This window comes from Phyllobates terribilis, unplaced genomic scaffold (assembly GCF_046119375.1).
Source record: "Phyllobates terribilis strain yellow unplaced genomic scaffold, ASM4611937v1 Scaffold_2__4_contigs__length_985480577, whole genome shotgun sequence".
Lineage (NCBI taxonomy): Eukaryota > Metazoa > Chordata > Amphibia > Anura > Dendrobatidae > Phyllobates > Phyllobates terribilis.
In genome coordinates this window covers 845,433,015-845,454,081 of record NW_027362762.1, presented here as the reverse complement: position 1 = coordinate 845,454,081, position 21,067 = coordinate 845,433,015, and the positions used below count along the sequence as shown (strand labels likewise).

Below are 21,067 nucleotides of genomic sequence, written 5' to 3'. Positions count from 1 at the left end.
AAGATGGATATATGGAGGCCAGGATGGATATATGGGGGGGGCAAGCTGGACTTATGGAGGCCAGGATGGATATATGGGGGAGGGGGGGCAGGCTGGACACATGGGGGGCTAGGATGAATATGTGGGGGGGGCGGGCTCGATACACATGGGCTAGCATAAATATATGGAGGGGCACGCTGGATATATGGGGGGTGTCAGGATGGATATATGCAGGGGGTAAGGGCAGTATGGATATATGAGGGGAGAGGCTGGACACATGGAGGCCAGGATGAATATGTAGAGGGCAGGCTGGACACATGGAGGATATATGGGGGGACATATGGGGGCGCAGGCTGGAAACATGGAGGCAAGGATGGATATGTGGGGGGGCAGACTGGCACATGGGGGGGCTAGGATGGGTATATGGGAGGGGGCAGGCTCGATACACATGTGCTAGGATAAATATATGGAGGGGTCACACTAGACAAATGGTGGCCAGAAGGGACATATGGGGGTGCCTGGCTAGACAAGGGACTTAATTACTGTTTGGGAGCCAGATTGAGGAACATACTTTATTAGTTTATGGTGACCAGTGGGGAACATTATTACTTTAGATTCCAATTATTATTACATTATTACTTCTGTAATATAATTTACTTTTTAGGAAATTGTTTTCCATGGGATGGGACAAAAGAGAGGTCCTGTTACTGTGCAGGACGGCACTATGTTGCTTTTTTTCTTCAACTGGTGTAGTGTAGAGGTCGGGGGGGGGGGGAAGTGGGAATATTCTCTAGAAGAGATCAGTTATTAATAACTGTGTGTTATTTTCTGCAGAGATGATTCCTGGCTGGAAGAAGTGATGGCTGTCTGTGCCAGATGAAGAAGAAAAGCGAAGATGAAGGACTTCACCTAGAGACATCACTGGTGAGTCAGTGTATTACATGTACACTTACACTACACACGTGGTCAAAATTGTTGGTACTCCTCGTTTAATGAAAGAAAAACCCACAATGGTCACAGAAATAACTTCAATCTGATAAATTACAAATTTTTGAAAATGAAGAGATGAACGTCAGACATTGATTTTCTGCTTCCACAGAATTTAAAAAAAAATTAACCTCATGAAATCGGCCTGGACAGAAATGATGGTTCTTCTTCTTAACTTAATATTTTGTTGAACCTTTTGAGGCAATCACTGCAATCAAACGATTCCTGTAACTGTCAATGAGACTTCTGCGCCTCTCGACAGGTATTTTGGCCGACTCCTCATGAGCAAACTGCTCCAGTTGTCTCGTGTTTGAAGGTTGCCTTTTCCAGAATGTTTCAGCTCTTTCCAAAGATGCTCCATAGGATTTAGGTCAGGGCTCATAGAAGCCACTTCAGAATAGTCCAATGTTTTCCTCTTAGCCATTCTTGGGTGTTTTTAGCTGTGTGTGTTTTGGGTCATTATCCTGTTGCTAGACCTGCAACTGAGACCAAGCTTTCTGACACTGGGCAGCACATTTCTCTCTAGAATCCCTTGATAGTCTTGAGATTTCATTGTACCCTGCACAGATTCAAGACACCCTGTGCCAGGTGCAGCAAAGCAGCCCTAGAACATAACAGAGCCTCCACCATGTTTCACAGTAGGGACAGTGTTCTTTTCTTGATATGCTTCATTTTTCCATCTGTGAACATAGAGCTGATGTGCCTTGCCAAAAACTTCAATTTTTGTCTCATCTGTCCATAGTACATTCTCCCAGAAGCTTTGTGGCTTGTCAACATGTAGTTTGGCAAATTCCAGTCTGGCTTTTTTACTATTTTTTTTTTCAACGATGGTGTTCTCCTTGGTCGTCTTACATGAAGTTCACTTTGGATCAAACAACGGTGGATAGTACGATCTGACACTGATGTTCCTTGAGCTTGAAGTTCACCTTTAATCTCTTTAGAAGTTATTCTGGGCTCTTTTGTTACCATTCATATTATCCGTCTCTTTGATTTGTCATCAATTTTCCTCCTGCACCCACGTCCAGGGAGGTTGGCTACAGTCCCATGGATCTTAAATTTCTGAATAATATGTGCACCTGTAGTCACAGAAACATCAAGCTGCTTGGAGATGGTCTTATAACCTTTACCTTTTAAAATGCTTTTCTATAATTTTCTTTCTAATCTCCTGAGATAGCTCTTTCCTTTGCTTCTTCTGGTCCATGTTGAGTGTGGTACACACCATGTCACCAAACAACACAGTGAGTATCTGTAGCCCTATATACAAGCACAGTGAGTATCTGTAGCCCTATATACAAGCACAGTGAGTATCTGTAACCCTATATACAGGCACAGTGAATATCTGTAACCCTATATACAGGCACAGTGAGTATCTGTAACCCTATATACAGGCACAGTGAGTATCTGTAACCCTATATACAGGCACAGTGAGTATCTGTAGCCCTATATACAGGCACAGTGAGTATCTGCAGCCCTATATATAGCACAGTGAGTATCTGTAGCCCTATATACAGGCCCACTGACTGATTACAAGATTGTAGACACCTGTGATGCTAATTAGTGGACACAACTTTATTTAACATGTCCCTTTTGTCACATTATTTTCAGGGGTACCATCATTTCTGTCCAGGCCGATTTCATGAGTTAAATTTTTTTTTAAAATTCAGTGGAAGCAGAAAAGCAATGTCTGACTTTCATTTGTTCATTTTCATAGATTTTTAATTTATTATTACTTTTGTCAGATTCAAGTTATTTCTGTGACCATTGTGGGTTTTTCTTTCATTAAATGAGGGGTACCAACAATTCTGACCACGTGTGTATATAGTATATACAGAACTCCTGTGTATGTCACTGGTGATCACTATATTATGTATACACTATATACAGAGCTTCTGTGTATAATGTCACTTGTGACCACTGTATTACCTGTGCACTATATACAGAGCTCCAGTGTATAATGTCACTGGTGATCACTGTATTACCTGTACACTGACACTATATACAGAGCTCCTGTGTATAATGTCACTGGTGATCCCTGTATTACCTGTACACTATACACTATATACAGAGCTCCTGTGTATAATGTCACTGGTGACCACTGTATTACCTGTACACTATATACAGAGCTCCTGTGTATAATGTCACTGGTGACCACTGTATTATCTGTACACTATATACAGAGCTCCTGTGTATAATGTCACTGGTGACCACTGTATTACCTGTGCAATATATACAGAGCTCCTGTGTATAATGTCACTGGTGACCACTGTATTACCTGTGCACTATACACTATGTACAGAGCTCCTGTGTATAATGTCACTGGTGACCACTGTATTACCTGTACACTATATACAGAGCTCCTGTGTATAATGTCACTGGTGACCACTGTAATACCTGTACACTAAATACAGAGCTCCAGTGTATAATGTCACTGGTGATCACTGTATTACCTGTACACTGACACTCTATACAGAGCTCCTGTGTATAATGTCACTGGTGAACCCTGTATTACCTGTACACTGACACTATATACTGAGCTCCAGTGTATAATGTCACTGGTGGTCACTGTATTACCTGTACACTGTACACTATATACAGAGCTCCTGTGTATAATGTCACTGGTGATCCCTGTATTACCTGTACACTGACACTATATACAGAGCTCCTGTGTATAATGTCACTGGTGATCCCTGTATTACCTGTACACTGACACTATATACAGAGCTCCTGTGTATAATGTCACTGGTGGTAATAACAGTGTTGTTAGTATTGTGGTTTGTATTCATGATCAGTATTGTAGTATTTGGTCACTATGTGGTGGTAATATGTGATCTAGTCATGGTGTGGCGATATTTGTCTCTTTTGTATGTGGTATTATTGGTGTTGATATAGTGGACTGTGTTGTGTATGGCAGTCATTTTGTTCTTGCTGATATTAACTAGGAAAAGATTTTTTTCCATTAGGCCACAGCCCCACCATCAGTATTCGGTCAGTATTTTTTCTCAGGAGTAGCTGCCAAAACCAGGAGTGGGTGATAAATACAGAATTGGTGACTTGTTTCTATTATACCTTTTCTCTGATTGTTCCTCACCTGGTTTTGGCTCCCACTCCTGAGAAAAAATACTGACCAAATACTGATAGTGGGGCCGCAGCCTTAGAGATTAAATACTTGGACCAGAGCGGCAGAGATGCACTTACAGGGGTTCTCTGGTGAAAACAAGTAATCACCTCTCCACAGGATCAGTGATGATATTGATTGGTGGGGGTCTGACTGCTGGGACACAATCGGCAGAATGTGGAGCTTTTCTCCCCATTAGACTGGAGCGGCATGTGAGATGCGACCACTCATCCAGTCATTCCCTCAGTGACTGTGAGCGCTGCTCTTTTTTGGAAGCTGCATTTTAAAATGGGGATAAGTGTCCTGTCAGGGATGAAACTTCCCCATTCTTCTGATAGGCGCGTTTTCCAATGTTCGGACCCAAACGATCAATAAGTGATCACCGATCCTGTGGATCCCATGGATCGGTGATAACTTGTTTTAACCAAAGAAGCCCTTTAATGCAAACTACCGTAATTGTACATCCCAGTTATAGTGGTGCACAGTAGATGTGCAGGAGCCGCCAGTCAATGCTCCATTATAACAGGGATAGCGGATAACAGATATTTGCATATGGCTGTAGGTGGGCCCCTAGAGTCAGTTCTCCCTGTGGGCCCCAGACACCCCAGTCCGACCCTGCACATGTATGCTCTTATGACAGGTCACTGTGCCTTCACTGACCTGCCTCCTATTTTACCTAGCCCCGCGCTACTACACATATGCATTATGTAAAATAGGAGGCAGGTCAGTGAACGATCAGTGAGCTGTTGTAACGGGTCCGGGAGGTGGAAGTCCTTGTAAGGACGCGGGTGACTCCCAGGGAAGGCAAGCAGGTAGTCACAGCAAGTGACGGGGACAGTCTCTGGGTAAGCAGGCAGGTGGTCACGGCAAGTGACAGGGACAGTCTCTGGGTAGACAGGCAGGTGGTCACGGCAAGTGACGGGGACAGTCTCTGGGTAGACAGGCAGGTGGTCACGGCAAGTGACGGGGACAGTCTCTGGGTAGACAGGCAGGTGGTCACGGCAAGTGACGGGGACAGTCTCTGGGTAGACAGGCAGGTGGTCACGGCAAGTGACGGGGATAGTCTCTGGGTAGACAGGCAGGTGGTCACTGCAAGTGACGGGGACAGTCTCTGGGTAGACAGGCAGGTACCTTCAACCCAGCGGGCAGATAGGCAGGTACTGGTAGGTGCTTCTGGGTAAGCAGGAGGATAGCCGCGGCAGGTGCTGGCAGGTGCTTCCAGATAAGCAGGTAGATGAACTCAGCGGGTGCTGGCAGGTGCTTCCAGGTAAGCAGGTAGATAAACTCAGCGGGTGCTGGCAGGTGCTTCCAGGTAAGCAGGTAGATAAACTCAGCGGGTGCTGGCAGGTGCTTCCAGGTAAGCAGGTAGATAGACTCAGCGGATGCTGGCAGGTGCTTCCAGGTAAGCAGGTAGATAGACTCAGCGGGTGCTGGCAGGTGCTTCCAGGTAACAGACAGGTGACAGGCAGGAATCAGGCAGACTAGTCAGGCTAGCGGAGGGACCTGAGGGCTGAAGCAGAGGACACAGTGCGACAACTGTTGCTCGGGCACCTCCATTTTGGAGGAGGTGCCTTAAATGTGGGAAGTCCTCTGGCCATTGGCCGGGGACTTTTTAGGAAGACGCGCGCAGTACCTTTAAGTGGGGGGAGGGCGCGCGCGCGCGCCCTAAGCACTCTGCTGGAGGAGGAACGCGTGCCGGCCACAGCAGGGAACGGAGCGCAGGGAGAAGCCGCGCCAGGAGCCGGGGGGCGAGAGAGGGAAGCGCTGGAGGGACCCACATGAGGAGCGCGGAGGTGAGAGGGACGGCGTCCCTGCCTAGCAGAGGGCTGGGACACCGATGCTACAGCTGTCATAAGAGCAAACAGATGAATATGTAAGCAGAGCACCAGATAGAGCCCCCCCCCCCCCCACAGGCTGCCCCGAAGCACGAGCACATAAGTTATCTCCAAGCTGAAAGTAAAGATTACACAAGAACCACAGCACGGATTTCATCAACCAAGGTATCATTTTAATCAGTGTAACGGCATCCACCTGACTACTTGCCAGAGCATATATAGGAGAGGGGAGTGGCCAACAGTGAACAGCTGCTAGTGTTAAGGCAGGTAAACTTCCATGAGATCACAGCTAAGCAGATTAACCCCTGCACTGCTAAAAGAAACCTGCACTGTTTAATATGAAGGTGATAGGCTTCCAATGATTTCAGGAGTAGGAGGAATCATACGCTGTCTTTTGGCTCCTCTCGGTTGCAGTAAACCCTTGACAGGTATTGGGTTTTTCTTCTTAAAGAGAAAATAGCTGCTTGTAAAGGGTTAATCCTCAATAAGGGAAGGGGACATTGCTGTTTTAGTGTTCATCTGATCTCTCACTGAGACTACAGCAAACACACTGAGAAGCTGTGACAGGATTTACCTCCATAGCTGTTTCATCCAGCCTCACCCTTCCTCTCCTCCTTCTTCATAATACACAGGAATCTATTTTATATTGCTTCATATATAACTACATCCAGTAAGAAGAAAGACGCAGCACATAACTCAGCTGTGTTTCCATGCTGCACACAGTGGTAGCTGCCAGCCCAGAATCAAGAAGTCACACAGAGCTGAAAGAAACACAGGAGAGCTCCACTTTAGTCGACTTTAGCCTCCTTCTCTTAAAGTGCTACAGCTTTGACTACTAGTTTAGACCTAAACTCTACTTAGATACATTTGAGAAATATTTTATCTGTTGATTTAATTTTACCTCATGAAGATTCCCAGGAGTTGTTAGGTCTTCTTTAAAGCCCCCATACATAGTTAAGCCAGTCGGCCATCTTATGTTTATGGAAGCCTCCTAATTAAACTGCTTTATTCTGGTGTTGTGGGAGAGGTAAATCAGGTATTGACATTTGAAATGACAATTCTTTTGTTCTCATTAGAGTTAAATTGATGTCAGAGATGTCTGGCTGCAGTTTACTCCTCTCTCTTCATACATAACACATGCATGCTCCACCGAGTTGGGTTGAGAGAAAAAATTGTCTGCTAAACAAGTTTAAATATATCTATATCTAAAAATTTATAAAGGAAATAATATAAAGGCAGACAAATGTAGACGGACTATTTGGTCTTTTTGTTAATCTTCTGTGATTTTATGGATAAGTGTTGTATTTGGATATCCAATACCCATTCCAAACTGGTCCTTTAGTTTTTATTTTACATTTGTTATTTTTTTTGTTTCCTAAGACAATATACCTAGTTAACAAGAACCTAACAGAAAACTTGTGACCTTAGATGTTGAAATGCACTATAGTCACATCTTAATATACAAATTTACGTACTCGTGGACGAGTCAAAGATTACGTGCCGACAGATCTCATTCTACAATAACACATGATTGTTCCATTTTCTTGAAGTCTATTACTCTACGTATCTTGACCTCCACTTTCAGCTATATTTTAATAATGGAACTTTTGATTTTCTTATTAATTAAGGTGGCTTCTCTATACTTCTTGGCATGACAGATATTCTTTGTTCTTTTGCCTTGTTATCACTAAATCATATTTGTAATTTGCTGGACATCAGTTTGATGTTACTACTAGTTCAGAGGTTGATGTGTATAGCACACATGGAACAAGATAAAGGTGAAACGCATTACCCACTTGTCAGAAGAGGAGTGTGATGTCGGTACCAACAATTTATTTACTTTCCTTTGGTATTGTGAAATTAACAATCTGAGAACCACACATTTTTACAGATACCGAAAGAGTAACCTAATGGTTAGGAGGACATATTACATAATGTTAAATATTTAACTTGTTCATTTACCGACACACGAGAAATGTCCAACTAACATGACGTATTAGAGGTTAGAGGACCCCTGTTCTTCAGATGAATGAGTCCAAAGGTGGATTTCTCACATGTCAGACATTTATAGTGTACCCTTTAAGATAAAGGTCTGTGGGTTTAATATTAGGCTACCATCTGCTTTGTTTCGAATGCTATACACCTTAAAGGTATTCAGAAATAGAACAGAAACCATAATACAGTCTGAAGTGTATAGAAGAGAGAGAGTGGTCTGACCTACTGGAGAAGATTATCTAAGTGCCCTTAGCCTATAATACTGGGAAAGGGGGGGCTTGTGACGCGCCCCCTGGGCCTTGTGGTACTCGGTAGCCGGTCCGGTTCTGTATTGGGGTAGTCACGGTGGCAGTGACCCAGTCCGTGGCCCAGGGCGGTCAAATAAAGAACAGTCAATTGGGGAAATAAAGATTTGGGGATAATGTTTGTGACGCCACCTGTGGTATGCGGCTATATGGGGCCGCCGCTGCATTGCAGATCCACTGGGGCTGATGGTGACGCAGCAAAGATAGTTCCACGTCTCCATGGGCAGAGCTAAGCTCTAGGGCAGTATATGGTAATTTGAAAAGGTAGATGCTGTCGGCAGGGACAGTGTAGTGCAGGGCTGAGGGCGCAGATAATGACCAGACAACACAAGAATGTCGGTTTCCTCTACCTTTACTTGAGGTTTGACGGTGCAGACCGGGGCACTGGTAATAGCTGGTGATGGAGATCCGGGCGGCCTAGAAGCAATTTGGGTATCCACCTCGCCAGGTGGAGTTGTAGGCCTTCCCTCTGCGGTATCCTCCGTGGCCCTGCTGCTTAAAGCTATGCTGCGGCCCTCGTTCCTGAACAATCATTAAATCCTCACCTGTATGGCAGGCAGCTCGAGCCCTTTTCAGGTGTCGCTCCTTCGAGGTGGCACCAGGCCCTAGTATGCTACTGAGCCGCCGGGCATTTGGTGGGGCCAAGAGACATGCAGTCTCCTGCCCTCCGACTTTAGTACCCGAGCAATCACGGACTCCGGAGTCCTGTTTCTTGCGCTTTTCTCTGGGGCGAGCTTGGTCACAGCTCCCTTCTCCAGGTTCTCCTCGTCGCTCTCCTGTCTCCAAGTCACTTTTCTCAACCCCGCCTCCAGGCTCCAGTTTGAAGGGGAAGCTCCCCTGAAACCGGGTTAGAGCTCCCCCTTCTGGCCTGGGGCCAGGAAATGTGTTGGGTGCTGGTGTCACCTGATAAGGGGACCCCTCCTTGCTTCTTGGCATGGCATCACCCCCTGTGAGGGAGGCAATGCCAATGTGGCATCCGGACTCCTGGGGTGCCGCACTTGTCCTTTTCTCTAGCCCCCAGGAAGATTCCTAGGGACCGCAGTGCTTGGGCCGGTGGCCGCTTTCTGCCGTGGGCCCTTTAAATTTTTTTTTTGTGCTGCGAGCAGCCGCACGCAGCATTCACTACTTAACACCAGTGCCAGCATCAGAATGTACTCTGTGGGTGGAGCTAGCGCGCTCTGCACTCCCATCCCACTGATGATGATAACATACCGTGTCTCCTATGTATATGCTGCAGCCCAGCGGCGTCCTTGCATAGTGGTCCATCTCCCACTATGCAAGAGTGCGCACTTGATCTCCAGTCCAGAATGTCTCTCTGGCTTCCCTCCATGCTGTCTGTTTGTGTCTGTTTCTGCTGCTTAAGGGCGGCGCCTGATCACTTCCTGCTTTTTGTACCTGCTGTGGGTCACACCCCTTGTGCGTCCTCAGCCTATTGCTGTCTGTCACCTGGTATTTAACCCAGCTGCCCCAATCAATCCCTGCCTGAGCATTGTGTTTCATTCAGTGTGTGCTTTCACTCTGAAGGTGCCAGGTCCCGTTCTGTGTTCTCTTGTCTGCCTATCCTGGAGGCTGTATTTCCAGGCCTGTCTGAACACGCTCCTAGCCTGTTCCTCCCGCCTTCTAGGGGCCGATTACCTAGACCCGCTCCGGTATCTTGTCTGTCCTGTCTGAACACGCTCCTTGCCTGTTCGTCCCGCCTCTCTGGAGGCCATATTCCCAGACCCGCTCCTGTATTCCGCTGCAGTGTCGGTTTCCTCCGTACACTCAGTTCCAGTCTGAACTCTCTCCTATCTTTTACCTGTTTTTTCTCTATGTCCGTTCCTTTCCTTTTTCTGCAGAGTCTGAACTCGTACCTAACTCCTGCTTGTTGTCTCTGTACTCCCGTTTGTGAGTTTGTGGTCCACTCGCAACTTCACTGCAAGTACCCTGTGGGTATCTGGCTCTGCCTTTCCCTTCCTGTCTGTTCCGTGTGAACAGAGCCCTGTCCCCCCTGCTCTGCCTTGCTCACCGCTCCGGCGGTTCTAGCCTGCTCTGCCTTGCTCACTGCTCTGGCAGCCTTGCTCCGCTCTGACCCTTTTGCTCGCTGCTCCGGCAGCCTTGCTCCGCTCTGACCCTTTTGCTCGCTGCTCCGGCAGCCTTGCTCCGCTCTGACCCTTTTGCTCGCTGCTCCGGCAGCCTTGCTCCGCTCTGACCCTTTTGCTCACTGCTCCGGCAGCCTTGCTCCGCTCTGACCCTTTTGCTCACTGCTCTGGCAGTCTTGCTCTACTCTTGCTCACCGCTCCAGGCGGCCTCGTCCTGCTCTACTCTTGCTCACCGCTCCAGGCGGCCTCGTCCTGCTCTACTCTTGCTCACCGCTCCAAGCGGCCTCGTCCTGCTCTGCCCTTGCTCACCGCTCCAGGCGGTCTCGTCCTGCTCTGCTCTTGCTCACCGCTCCAGGCGGTCTCGTCCTGCTCTGCTCTTGCTCACTGCTCCAGGCGGTCTCGTCCTGCTCCGCTCTTGCTCACCGCTCCAGGCGGTCTCGTCCTGCTCTGCTCTTGCTCACCGCTCCAGGCGGTCTCGTCCTGCTCTGCTCTTGCTCACTGCTCCAGGCGGTCTCGTCCTGCTCTGCTCTTGCTCACCGCTCCAGGCGGTCTCGTCCTGCTCTGCTCTTGCTCACCGCTCCAGGCGGTCTCGTCCTGCTCTGCTCACCGCTCCAGGCGGTCTCGTCCTGCTCTGCTCACCGCTCCAGGCGGTCTCGTCCTGCTCTGCTCTTGCTCACCGCTCCGGGCGGTCTCGTCCTGCTCTGCTCTTGCTCACCGCTCCGGGCGGTCTCGTCCTGCTCTGCTCTTGCTCACCGCTCCGGGCGGTCTCGTCCTGCTCTGCTCTTGCTCACCGCTCCAGGCGGTCTCGTCCTGCTCTGCTCTTGCTCACCGCTCCGGGCTGTCTCGTCCTGCCCTGCTCTCGCTCACCTCTCTGGGCGGCCTCACTCTGCTGTGTTTGTCCGCCACATCTGTGGTTCTGTTCCAGAGTCCCAGTGTGTACTGGGTCCTATCCCGCCTGTGTTCCTACCTGCTAGTGCCTTCCTGTCTGCACTCTAGCCGTGCTTGCCTGTACCCCCCTGCCTGCATACCCGCCTGCCTGCATACCAGTCGTGCCTGCCTATTCCCACCAGTCTGTGTGCCAGCCTAACCAGTCTGTTCCTGTATTCCCCTGTGTGGGTCAACAGCCGTGTCCGGGGTCTGTCCTGGAGTAGCACCTGGTCCCTCTGCTCGGTTCCTCCTTGGTGCACTGGCGTCGTATGCCGTCGTGCGACCCTGGTCGGATCGGGTGAATACCTAGTTACGCCCCTCCAGGCATTCACTCTCCGGCACGGTCCAGTGGAATCACACGCACACGCCGCTCAGCCCGGGCGTGTGCATTACAGAACCCTATGTGATGTATATACTGCAGACCCAGTTTCTCCTATGTGATGTATATGCTCCAGCCTGGTTTCTACTATGTGACATATATGCTACAGCCTCAGTGTTTCCTATGTAATGTACATGCTCCAGCCTCAGTGTCTCCAATGTGATGTGCATACAGCAGTCTCGGTGCCTCCTATGTGATGTATGTGCTCCAACTCCAGTGTCTCCTATGTGATGTATGTGCAGCAGTCTCAGTGTCTCTTATGTGATGTATATACAGCAGTCTCGGTGTCTTCTATCTGATGTATGTACAGCAGTCTTGATGTCTCTTATGTGATGTATACATAGCAGTCTCAGTGTCCCTATGTGATGTATACTGTAGTCCTCACTTCTCGAGTTCTATAAACATAATGTGAGCAGTGATAAATTTCTCAATGTGAGGAGACATGCAGTGTAAGATGCATCTGTGTTCAGAACAACTTATTGATGCGGGTTCTTTATAAAACCTATTTCAAAGAGTCGACTGCGTTACAGACCGACGCAAACGTGGCAAACCAGTTGCAAGTAGCAATATCATCAATACCACCTAACATCACAGCCTCACAAAAGAGAAGCAGTTCGAACCATCACAATAGGGTGAGTTAATGAAATGTTTGACCAAATATAGCAGGATACATTTCAAGTTGATAATTTTGTGCAGCCCACAACTGATGTAATTAATATCCAAATGGACCTTGGCTAAAAAAAGGATCCTTTCCCCCCCCCCCTCCCGCAGGCTTGGACGTAGGCCTGCATGACAATGGGTTGGAGGTAGTGGCTAGGGCTTAATGGTAATGGGGAGTGGTTTAATGGGGGTTTTTAAGAACTAGTTAGGGGAGGGGTTACTCAGATTCCCGCTCACAGGGGTACTGTTTTGTCCCGCCCACCCTATAGTTAGTTTTTCGGTATGAGGGGTTTTTGGAGTAGAGTTGGGTCATTGTGGCTTTTGGCGGTTGGGGGTCCTTGAAGTTGGATTTAAATTGGTATGGGGGGTCCATTAGGGTATGGATTCCTTAATTGGTAAACGTTGGTTGCTGATCTGGTTTTGGGGGTCTCACGGCAGGTTATGTCGGAGCCCAGGAAGTAGAAGTAAATAATGGAACCCTTTTGGGTTATGGTGCTCTCAAGCCAGTGGGGTAATGGCTGGGGGAAAGTTGGTTTTAATTATTGGTTTTATGTTAATCACCAGATCTTTGGAGCTTCAAGGACCCTCCTACCATTGAGTGTTAATTTGGATTTATCTATGTACTTTTGTTTAAATAAAGGCTGCTGTGACCAGAATTTACCAAAGAATATGGTGTCTGAGTCTTATTTTATTTTAGTAAGGGAATTACAAAGAGGGGAGGGTACAAAATTTGTATGGTTTGGATAAACGGATCATCGACAATACCAGTGTCAAGGTTCCCCGCCCCTGCTATAATATAATTTTCACTAAAAGTCGAATTCTTTGAAGGGTTGAAAATAAGAAACTATTGCCCTAAGGTTTTAGTTAAAGACTTTCTGGTTGGTTTAATAAGGTTCTTAAAGTGAAAAGTTTACATATTGTAAGTAAAACCTTACTGTTATAGAATAGTAAATTTAGATGTTGAGGCCTGTGTAGGAATTAGAAAATAGAGATGAAAAATTCTCTTATATGCTCTTGAAACATTGAAGCAGAAAGAACACTTTGTAAGAGAATAGGGTCCATGGATTATGTGCCTTATTCAGGTTCATCTATTTTAGAGCACCTATTTGCTTATATTCTCAGCTGGGAAACCTGCCACCTGCATTATACAAACATGGTTTCCACCACGATATCACTTTCATGTATTAGATGATACCTATTTATGAGTACACAACCTTGTATTTTCGTGTACTTGGTTGATGTATCTGGTCTGAATTATTAATACTATGCTAATGCATGAGTCTAATGTAGGCACCATAGGTGGTCAGGAAGAAGTGACCTTGAGGAAGGAACAAACTGAAATGGAAATAAGTCAGCATGGCATTCTTCTCAAGCTGCAGATTTTCTATTAGTATTGGACTACAGTTGTAAACTTTGTAGATTAATACTTTGATTTCTTTGCCTTTTGAAATTTTTTTCCGAGATGCTTTCGGCAAGTATTTGTTTTCACTTTATTTGCTGAGAAGCCCAGATAATCTATAGAGCAACATGGCCCAACAATACACGTCATAAAATGAAGGTCATTGTCCATAGATACAAACAGGGAGCCTGACAGAGATCAAACAATCATATCATATGGATGAGATTTGATGGACCCAGATATTATCAAACACCATAGGCAGGACATATTTGAACTTGGCCTATACTGGTAAACTGATTGTAAAGGCCATCATGCACATTAGGCTAATGTCAGAGAAAGCTGCTGATGTCGATTGGATCAGTCAATATTTTAATTTGTATGGGAGCCTCTTGACTCTCTCCTGACAGATCATGTCGGAGAAAAGAAGTATCTGGACTTCCAACAGCTGATCCTTTGGTTTTCTGCTGTCAGAGGAGACTTGAAGTGGCTCTCTCATACAGAATACAGGAGCGCTTGGCAGAGACGCATGTTCCTGTGAATCATTTGTAGAGATTTTGGTTAAATAAAATAATTCAGAAAGTAAGAGGAACTGCTCACCCAAGCAAGATATGCTTATAACATTAACAATTATTTCCGAAAACTGAAGAAGAGTGGACCAGCTTCTGCTCCTCTTTGTGCCGGTTATGCACAATGTCAACTGCAATAAGTGCTGTAGGGTGGAGAAGAAAAACAAGGAACCACTGCCCACTGCTGGAAAAGATGACGGGTCATCGGTAGAGGTACGGCCACTTTATTAAGGCTACAAATGTCAGCACCGTTCAGGTGTCTTCATCAGGTCATATAGCCTAAACGATGCTTAAACGAGCAGCTTTAATAAGGTGACGGTACTTCTACCTATAAACCGTCAACCTTTCCAGCAATGCCCACTGATTCCTTGTTTTTCTTCTACACCTTACAGCATCTATTATGTATGGGAGGCTTAACTCATTTGGCTATAAAAAAAGCAGAACCTTTTTTAAAAACTTCCAATTATTTAATGACTAATTCATCATTTCATATATCTGTATTTGTTGGATTATACAGCTTTAAAAGACCATGACAGCATAATTCTGTATGTTCTAGTCCAGTTATTAAAATGTTTCGTTTGCTACCAAACCTATAGTAACTCCTGAAATTTTTTTTTCACATTTCTTCTTAAAAGTACCGTATATATATGTGTTCTCTTTTAGGAAGCTAGTTGTGCCTACACAATAATGCTCATGGCTGTGTACTGGTGTACCGAAGTCATACCTCTCGCAGTTACTGCCCTGATGCCGGTCCTGTTGTTCCCAATGTTTGGTATTCTGGAATCAAAGCAGGTAAACAATTCTCTATCAACCATATTTCATGTGTCATACCAAAATGTTTCCATTAGCCTATTTGTTCTGAACAAACAAAAAAAAAAAGGAACACACAGGGGTTTCACTGGAACAAAAAATAGAGCAAAAACCTGGAGCAGGTCTTCTTTACACTGCAGGATTTGGAAGGGTTTTATTGATGGCTGCTATCAAAGCCAACAGGGCTTCCATAACACCTCAGCAGTGCCACAGGCTGATCGCCTCCATGCCACGCCGCGTTGATGCAGAAATTGATGTAAAGGAGCCCCGACCAAGTATTGAGGGAATTTACTGAACATACATTTCAGTAGGCCAATATTTCGGATTTTAAAAACATTTTTCAAGCTGTTGTTATTAATTATTCTAATTTACTGAGATAATGACTTTTGTGTTTTCATTGGCTGTAAGCCATAATCATCAACATTAACAGAAATAAACACTTGAAATAGATCACTCTGTTTGTAATGACTCTATATAATATATGAGCTTCACTTTTTGTATTGAAGAACTAAAATAAATTAACTTTTGATGACATTCTAATTTAGTGAGAAGCACTTGTACAGTTGATACCGGAAGTTTACATACACTATATAAAAAGACACATATGCATCTTTTTCTCAATATCTGATCTAATGAAATCAGAATAAACCTTTCCCGTTTTAGGTCAATTAGGATTACCATAATTTTTAATACTTGCCAAATGCCAGAATAATGAGAGAGAGAATGTTTTAATGCATTTTTATTACTTACTGCAAAGTCAAAAGTTTGCATACATTTCATTAGTATTTGGTACCATTGCCCTTAAATTGAATGACTTGGTACAAATGTTTGGGATATCCTTCCACAAGTTTCTCACAATATTTGGTCGGAATTTGGGCCCCTTCCTCCTGACAAAACTGGTGTAACTGATCCAGGTTTGTAGGTCGCCTTGCTCGATAGGATTGAGATCAGGGCTTTGTGATGGCCACTCCAAAACATTGACTTTGTTATCCTTAGGCCACTTTGTTACCATTTTGGCAGTATGCTTTAGGTCATTGTTCATTTTGAAGACTTTAGCTTCCTGGCCGATGTCTTGAGATATTGTTTCAGTATTGCCACATAATCTTCTTTTCTCATGCTGCCATCCCTGTGTTTCACAGTTGGGATGGTGTTCTTAGGCTTCCAAGCTTCCCCCTTTTTTATGCCCAAAATGTTCAATTTTAGTTTCATCAGACCACAGGACATGTCTCAAAAAATTAAGGTCTTTGTTCCTGTGTGCATTTGCAAACATTAATCTGGCTTTTTTATGATTCTTTTGGAGTATTGGATTCTTCCTGGCAGAGTAGCCTTTCAGCCCATGTTGATACTGTACTCGTTTGACTGTGGATATTGACACAATCTTACCAACTTCCACCATCATCTTCACAATGTCTTTTGCTTTTGTCCTTGGGTTGATATTCACATGTCGGACCAAAGCACGTTCATCTCTGGGACACAGAACCCGTCTCCTTCCTGAACGGTATGATGGCTGGACATTCCCATCTTGTTTGCACTTGCGTTTAATTGTTTGTACAAATGAACGAGGCACCTTCAAGTATCTTGAAATTGTACCCAAGGATGAGCCAGACTTGTGCTAGTCCACAATTCTCTTCCTAATATCTTGGCTGATTTCTTTAGACTTTCCCTTGATGCTGCACAAAGAAGCAGTGTGTTTCAGGTGTGCATTAAAATAGATCCAAGGGATTGTCTCTAATTAACTCAGATGTTGCTAAAAAACCTATCAGAAGCTTCCAGACACATGATATCATCATATGGGCAGTCCAGAATTGTTTAAAGGCATAGTAATCTTACTGTATATACTTTTGACTTTGCATTAAGTAATAAAAATACCTTAAAACATTCTCTCTCTCATTATTCTGGCATTTGGCAAATATTTAAAATTATGGTAATCCTAATTGACCTAAAGCAGGGAAAGGTTGATTCTTATTTTATGTCAGATATTGAGAAAAAAATACATATGTGTCTTTTTATATAGTGTATGTAAACTTCTAGTTTCAACTGTATATATACAGTGCTGGCCAAAAGTATTGGCACCCCTGCAATTCTGTCAGATAATACTCAGTTTCTTCCTGAAAATGATTGCAATCACAAATTATTTGGTATTATTCTCTTCATTTAATTTGCTTGCAAGGAAAAAACACAAAAGAGAATGAAGCAAAAATCAAATCATTGATCATTTCACACAAAACTCCAAAAAAGGGCCGGACAAAAGTATTGGCACCCTCAGCCTAATACTTGGTTGCACAACCTTTAGCCAAAATAACTGCGAACAACCGCTTCCGGTAACCATCAATGAGTTTCTTACAATGCTCTGCTGGAATTATAGACCATTCTTCTTTGGCAAACTGCTCCAGGTCCCTGATATTTGAAGGGTGCCTTTTCCAAACTGCCATTTTGAGATCTCTCCACAGGTGTTCTATGGGATTCAGGTCTGGACTCATTGCTGGCCACCTTAGAAGTCTCCAGTGCTTTCTCTCAAACCATTTTATAGTGCTTTTGGAAGTGTGTTTTGGGTCATTGCCCTGCTGGAAGACCCATGACCTCTGAGGGAGACCCAGCTTTCTCACACTGGGCCCTACATTATGCTGCAAAATTTGTTGGTAGTCTTCAGACTTCATAATGCCATGCACACGGTCAAGCAGTCCAGTGCCAGAGGCAGCAAAGCAACCCCAAAACATTAGGGAACCTCCGCCATGTTTGACTTTAGGGACCGTGTTCTTTTCTATGAATGCCTCTTTTTTTTCCTGTACACTCTATGTTGATGCTTTTTCCAAAAAAAGCTCTACTTTTGTCTCATCTGACCAGAGAACATTCTTCCAAAACGTTTAGGCTTTCTCAGGTAAGTTTTGGCAAACTCCAGCCTGGCTTTTTTATGTCTCGGGGTAAGAAGAGGGGTCTTCCTGGGTATCCTACCATACAGTCCCTTTTCATTCAGACGCCGACGGATAGTACGGGTTGACACTGTCGTACCCTCGGACTGCAGGGCAGCTTGAACTTGTTTGGATGTTAGTCGAGGTTCTTTATCCACCATCCGCACAATCTTGCGTTGAAACCTCTCGTCAATTTTTCTTTTCCGTCCACATCTAGGGAGGTTAGCCACAGTGCCATGGGCTTTAAACTTCTTGATGACACTGCGCACCGAAGACACAGGAACATTCAGGTCTTTGGAGATGGACTTGTAGCCTTGAGATTGCTCATGCTTCCTCACAATTTGGTTTCTCAAGTCCTCAGACAGTTCTTTGGTCTTCTTTCTTTTCTCCATGCTCAATGTGGTACACACAAGGAAACAGGACAGAGGTTGAGTCAACTTTAATCCATGTTAACTGGCTGCAAGTGTGATTTAGTTATTGCCAACACCTGTTAGGTGCCACAGGTAAGTTACAGGTGCTGTTAATTACACGAATTAGAGAAGCATCACATGATTTTTCAAAGGGTGCCAATACTTTTGTCCACCCCCTTTTTTAGGTTTGGTGTGGAATTATATCCAATTTGGCTTTAGGACAATTCTTTTTGCGTTTTTTTCATTGAAGACAAATTAAATGAAGAGAATAATACCAAAGAATTTGTGATTGCAATCATTTTCAGGAAGAAACTGAGTATTATCTGACAGAATTGCAGGGGTGCCAATACTTTTGGCCAGCACTGTACATATATATATACAGTACAGACCAAAAGTTTGGACACACCTTCTCATTTAAAGATTTTTCTGTATTTTCTTGACTATGAAAATTGTACATTCACACTGAAGGCATCAAAACTATGAATTAACACGTGTGGAATTATATACTTAACAAAAAAGTGTGAAACTACTGAAAATATGTCTTATATTCTAGGTTCTTCAAAGTAGCCACCTTTTGCTTTGATGACTGCTTTGCACACTCTTGGCATTCTCTTGATGAGCTTCAAGAGGTAGTCACCGGAAATGGTCTTCCAACAATCTTGAAGGAGTTCCCAGAGATGCTTAGCACTTGTTGACCCTTTTGCCTTCAATCTGCGGTCCAGCTCACCCCAAACCATCTCGATTGGGTTCAGGTCTGGTGACTGTGGAGGCCATGTCATCTGGTGTAGCACCCCATCACTCTCCCTCTTGGTCAAATAGCCCTTACACAGCCTGGAGGTGTGTTTGGGGTCATTGTCCTGTTGAAAAATAAATGATGGTCCAACTAAACGCAAAACGGATGGAATAGCATGCCGCTGCAAGATTCTGTGGTAGCCATGCTGGTTCAGTATGCCTTGAATTTTGAATAAATGCCCAACAGTGTCACCAACAAAGCACCCCCACATCATCACACCTCCTCCTCCATGCTTCACGGTGGGAACCAGGAATGTAGAGTCCATCCGTTCACCTTTTCTGCGTCGCACAAAGACACGGTGGTTGGAACCAAAGATCTCAAATTTGGACTCATCAGACCAAAGCACAGATTTCCACTGGTCTAATGTCCATTCCTTGTGTTCTTTAGCCCAAACAAGTCTCTTCTGCTTGTTGCTTGTCCTTAGCTGTGGTTTCCTAGCAGCTATTTTACCATGAATGCCTGCTGCACAAAGTCTCCTCTTAACAGTTGTTGAAGAGATGTGTCTGCTGCTAGAACTCTGTGTGGCATTGACCTGGTCTCTAATCTGAGCTGCTGTTAACCTGCAATTTCTGAGGCTGGTGACTCGGATAAACTTATCCTCAGAAGCAGAGGTAACTCTTGGTCTTCCTTTCCTGGGGCGGTCCTCATGTGAGCCAGTTTCTTTGTAGCGCTTGATGGTTTTTGTAACTGCACTTGGGGACACTTTCAAAGTTTTCCCAATTTTTCGCATTGACTGACCTTCATTTCTTAAAGTAATGATGGCCACTCGTTTTTCTTTACTTAGCTTCCTTTTTCTTACCATAATACAAATTCTAACGGTCTATTCAGTAGGACTATCAGGTGTGTATCCACCAGACTTCTGCACAACACAACTGATGGTCCCAACCCCATTTATAAAGCAAGAAATCCCACTTATTAAACCTGACAGGGCACACCTGTGAAGTGAAAACCATTTCCGGTGACTATCTCTTGAAGCTCATCAAGAGAATGCCAAGAGTGTGCAAAGCAGTCATCAAAGCAAAAGGTGGCTACTTTGAAGAACCTAGAATATAAGAAATATTTTCAGTTGTTTCACACTTTTTTGTTAAGTATATAATTCCACATGTGTTAATTCATAGTTTTGATGCCTTCAGTGTGAATGTACAATTTTCATAGTCATGAAAATACAGAAAAATCTTTAAATGAGAAGGTGTGTCCAAACTTTTGGTCTGTATCTGTATATACAGTGGGGAAAATAAGTATTTGATACACTGTAGATTTTTCAAGTTTTCTCACAAAGAATTGGAATTTTTATCGTAGGTACACTTCAACTGTGAGCGACAGAATGTAAAAATAAAGCCAGAAAATCACATTGTATGATTTTCCCAGAACTGTCAATTTTCTATTGTTTACTTTTGTCTTATGACTCCTGCTTGTCATCTTTCCTAGGTGTGTATGCAGTACCTGAAGGACACTAACATGTTATTTGTTGGAGGATTAATAGTAGCTGTGGCTGTGGAGCACTGGAACCTACATAAGAGAATTGCACTGAAGGTTCTGCTCATTGTTGGAGTTAAACCTCCCTTGTAAGATCCTACTTTCATCCTTCTTTTACTGGACGTCTTTAATCCATTATGTAAAACAAAAATGATTGTTTTCATAAAGGTTAAATCTTTTTTTGTGCTTGCATTATCTTCCTTTAGTAGTTTATTTTCCTTTTTCAAGATGTCCGCATAGGGTTATGGAAGAATGTCACTACATAAGTGTTTCATTTAGAATTAGGCGGCTAAATAACTTTTCCAAATCCATATTTTGACGTCTAGGGTAAATAAGGGATAAAATAATATATACAGTATATAACAACATGCTAATAAATACAATAAATTGTTTCGTCTATATGAGCCATTGTAACGACCATAGACTAATTCTGTGAGATCA

General features: G+C 44.4%; 1 protein-coding gene across 1 annotated transcript in view; it reads left to right on the top strand.

Moving 5' to 3' along the window:
• The window catches only part of LOC141232795 (Na(+)/citrate cotransporter-like), a 211,408-nt gene that overhangs the window by 95,363 nt on the left and 94,978 nt on the right, over window positions 1-21,067 (top strand). Inside the window, exons 3-4 of the mRNA XM_073667833.1 lie at window positions 14,892-15,020; window positions 20,579-20,715. Coding sequence (XP_073523934.1) covers window positions 14,892-15,020; window positions 20,579-20,715 — 266 coding nt within the window. The remainder of the gene's footprint in view (window positions 1-14,891; window positions 15,021-20,578; window positions 20,716-21,067) is intronic.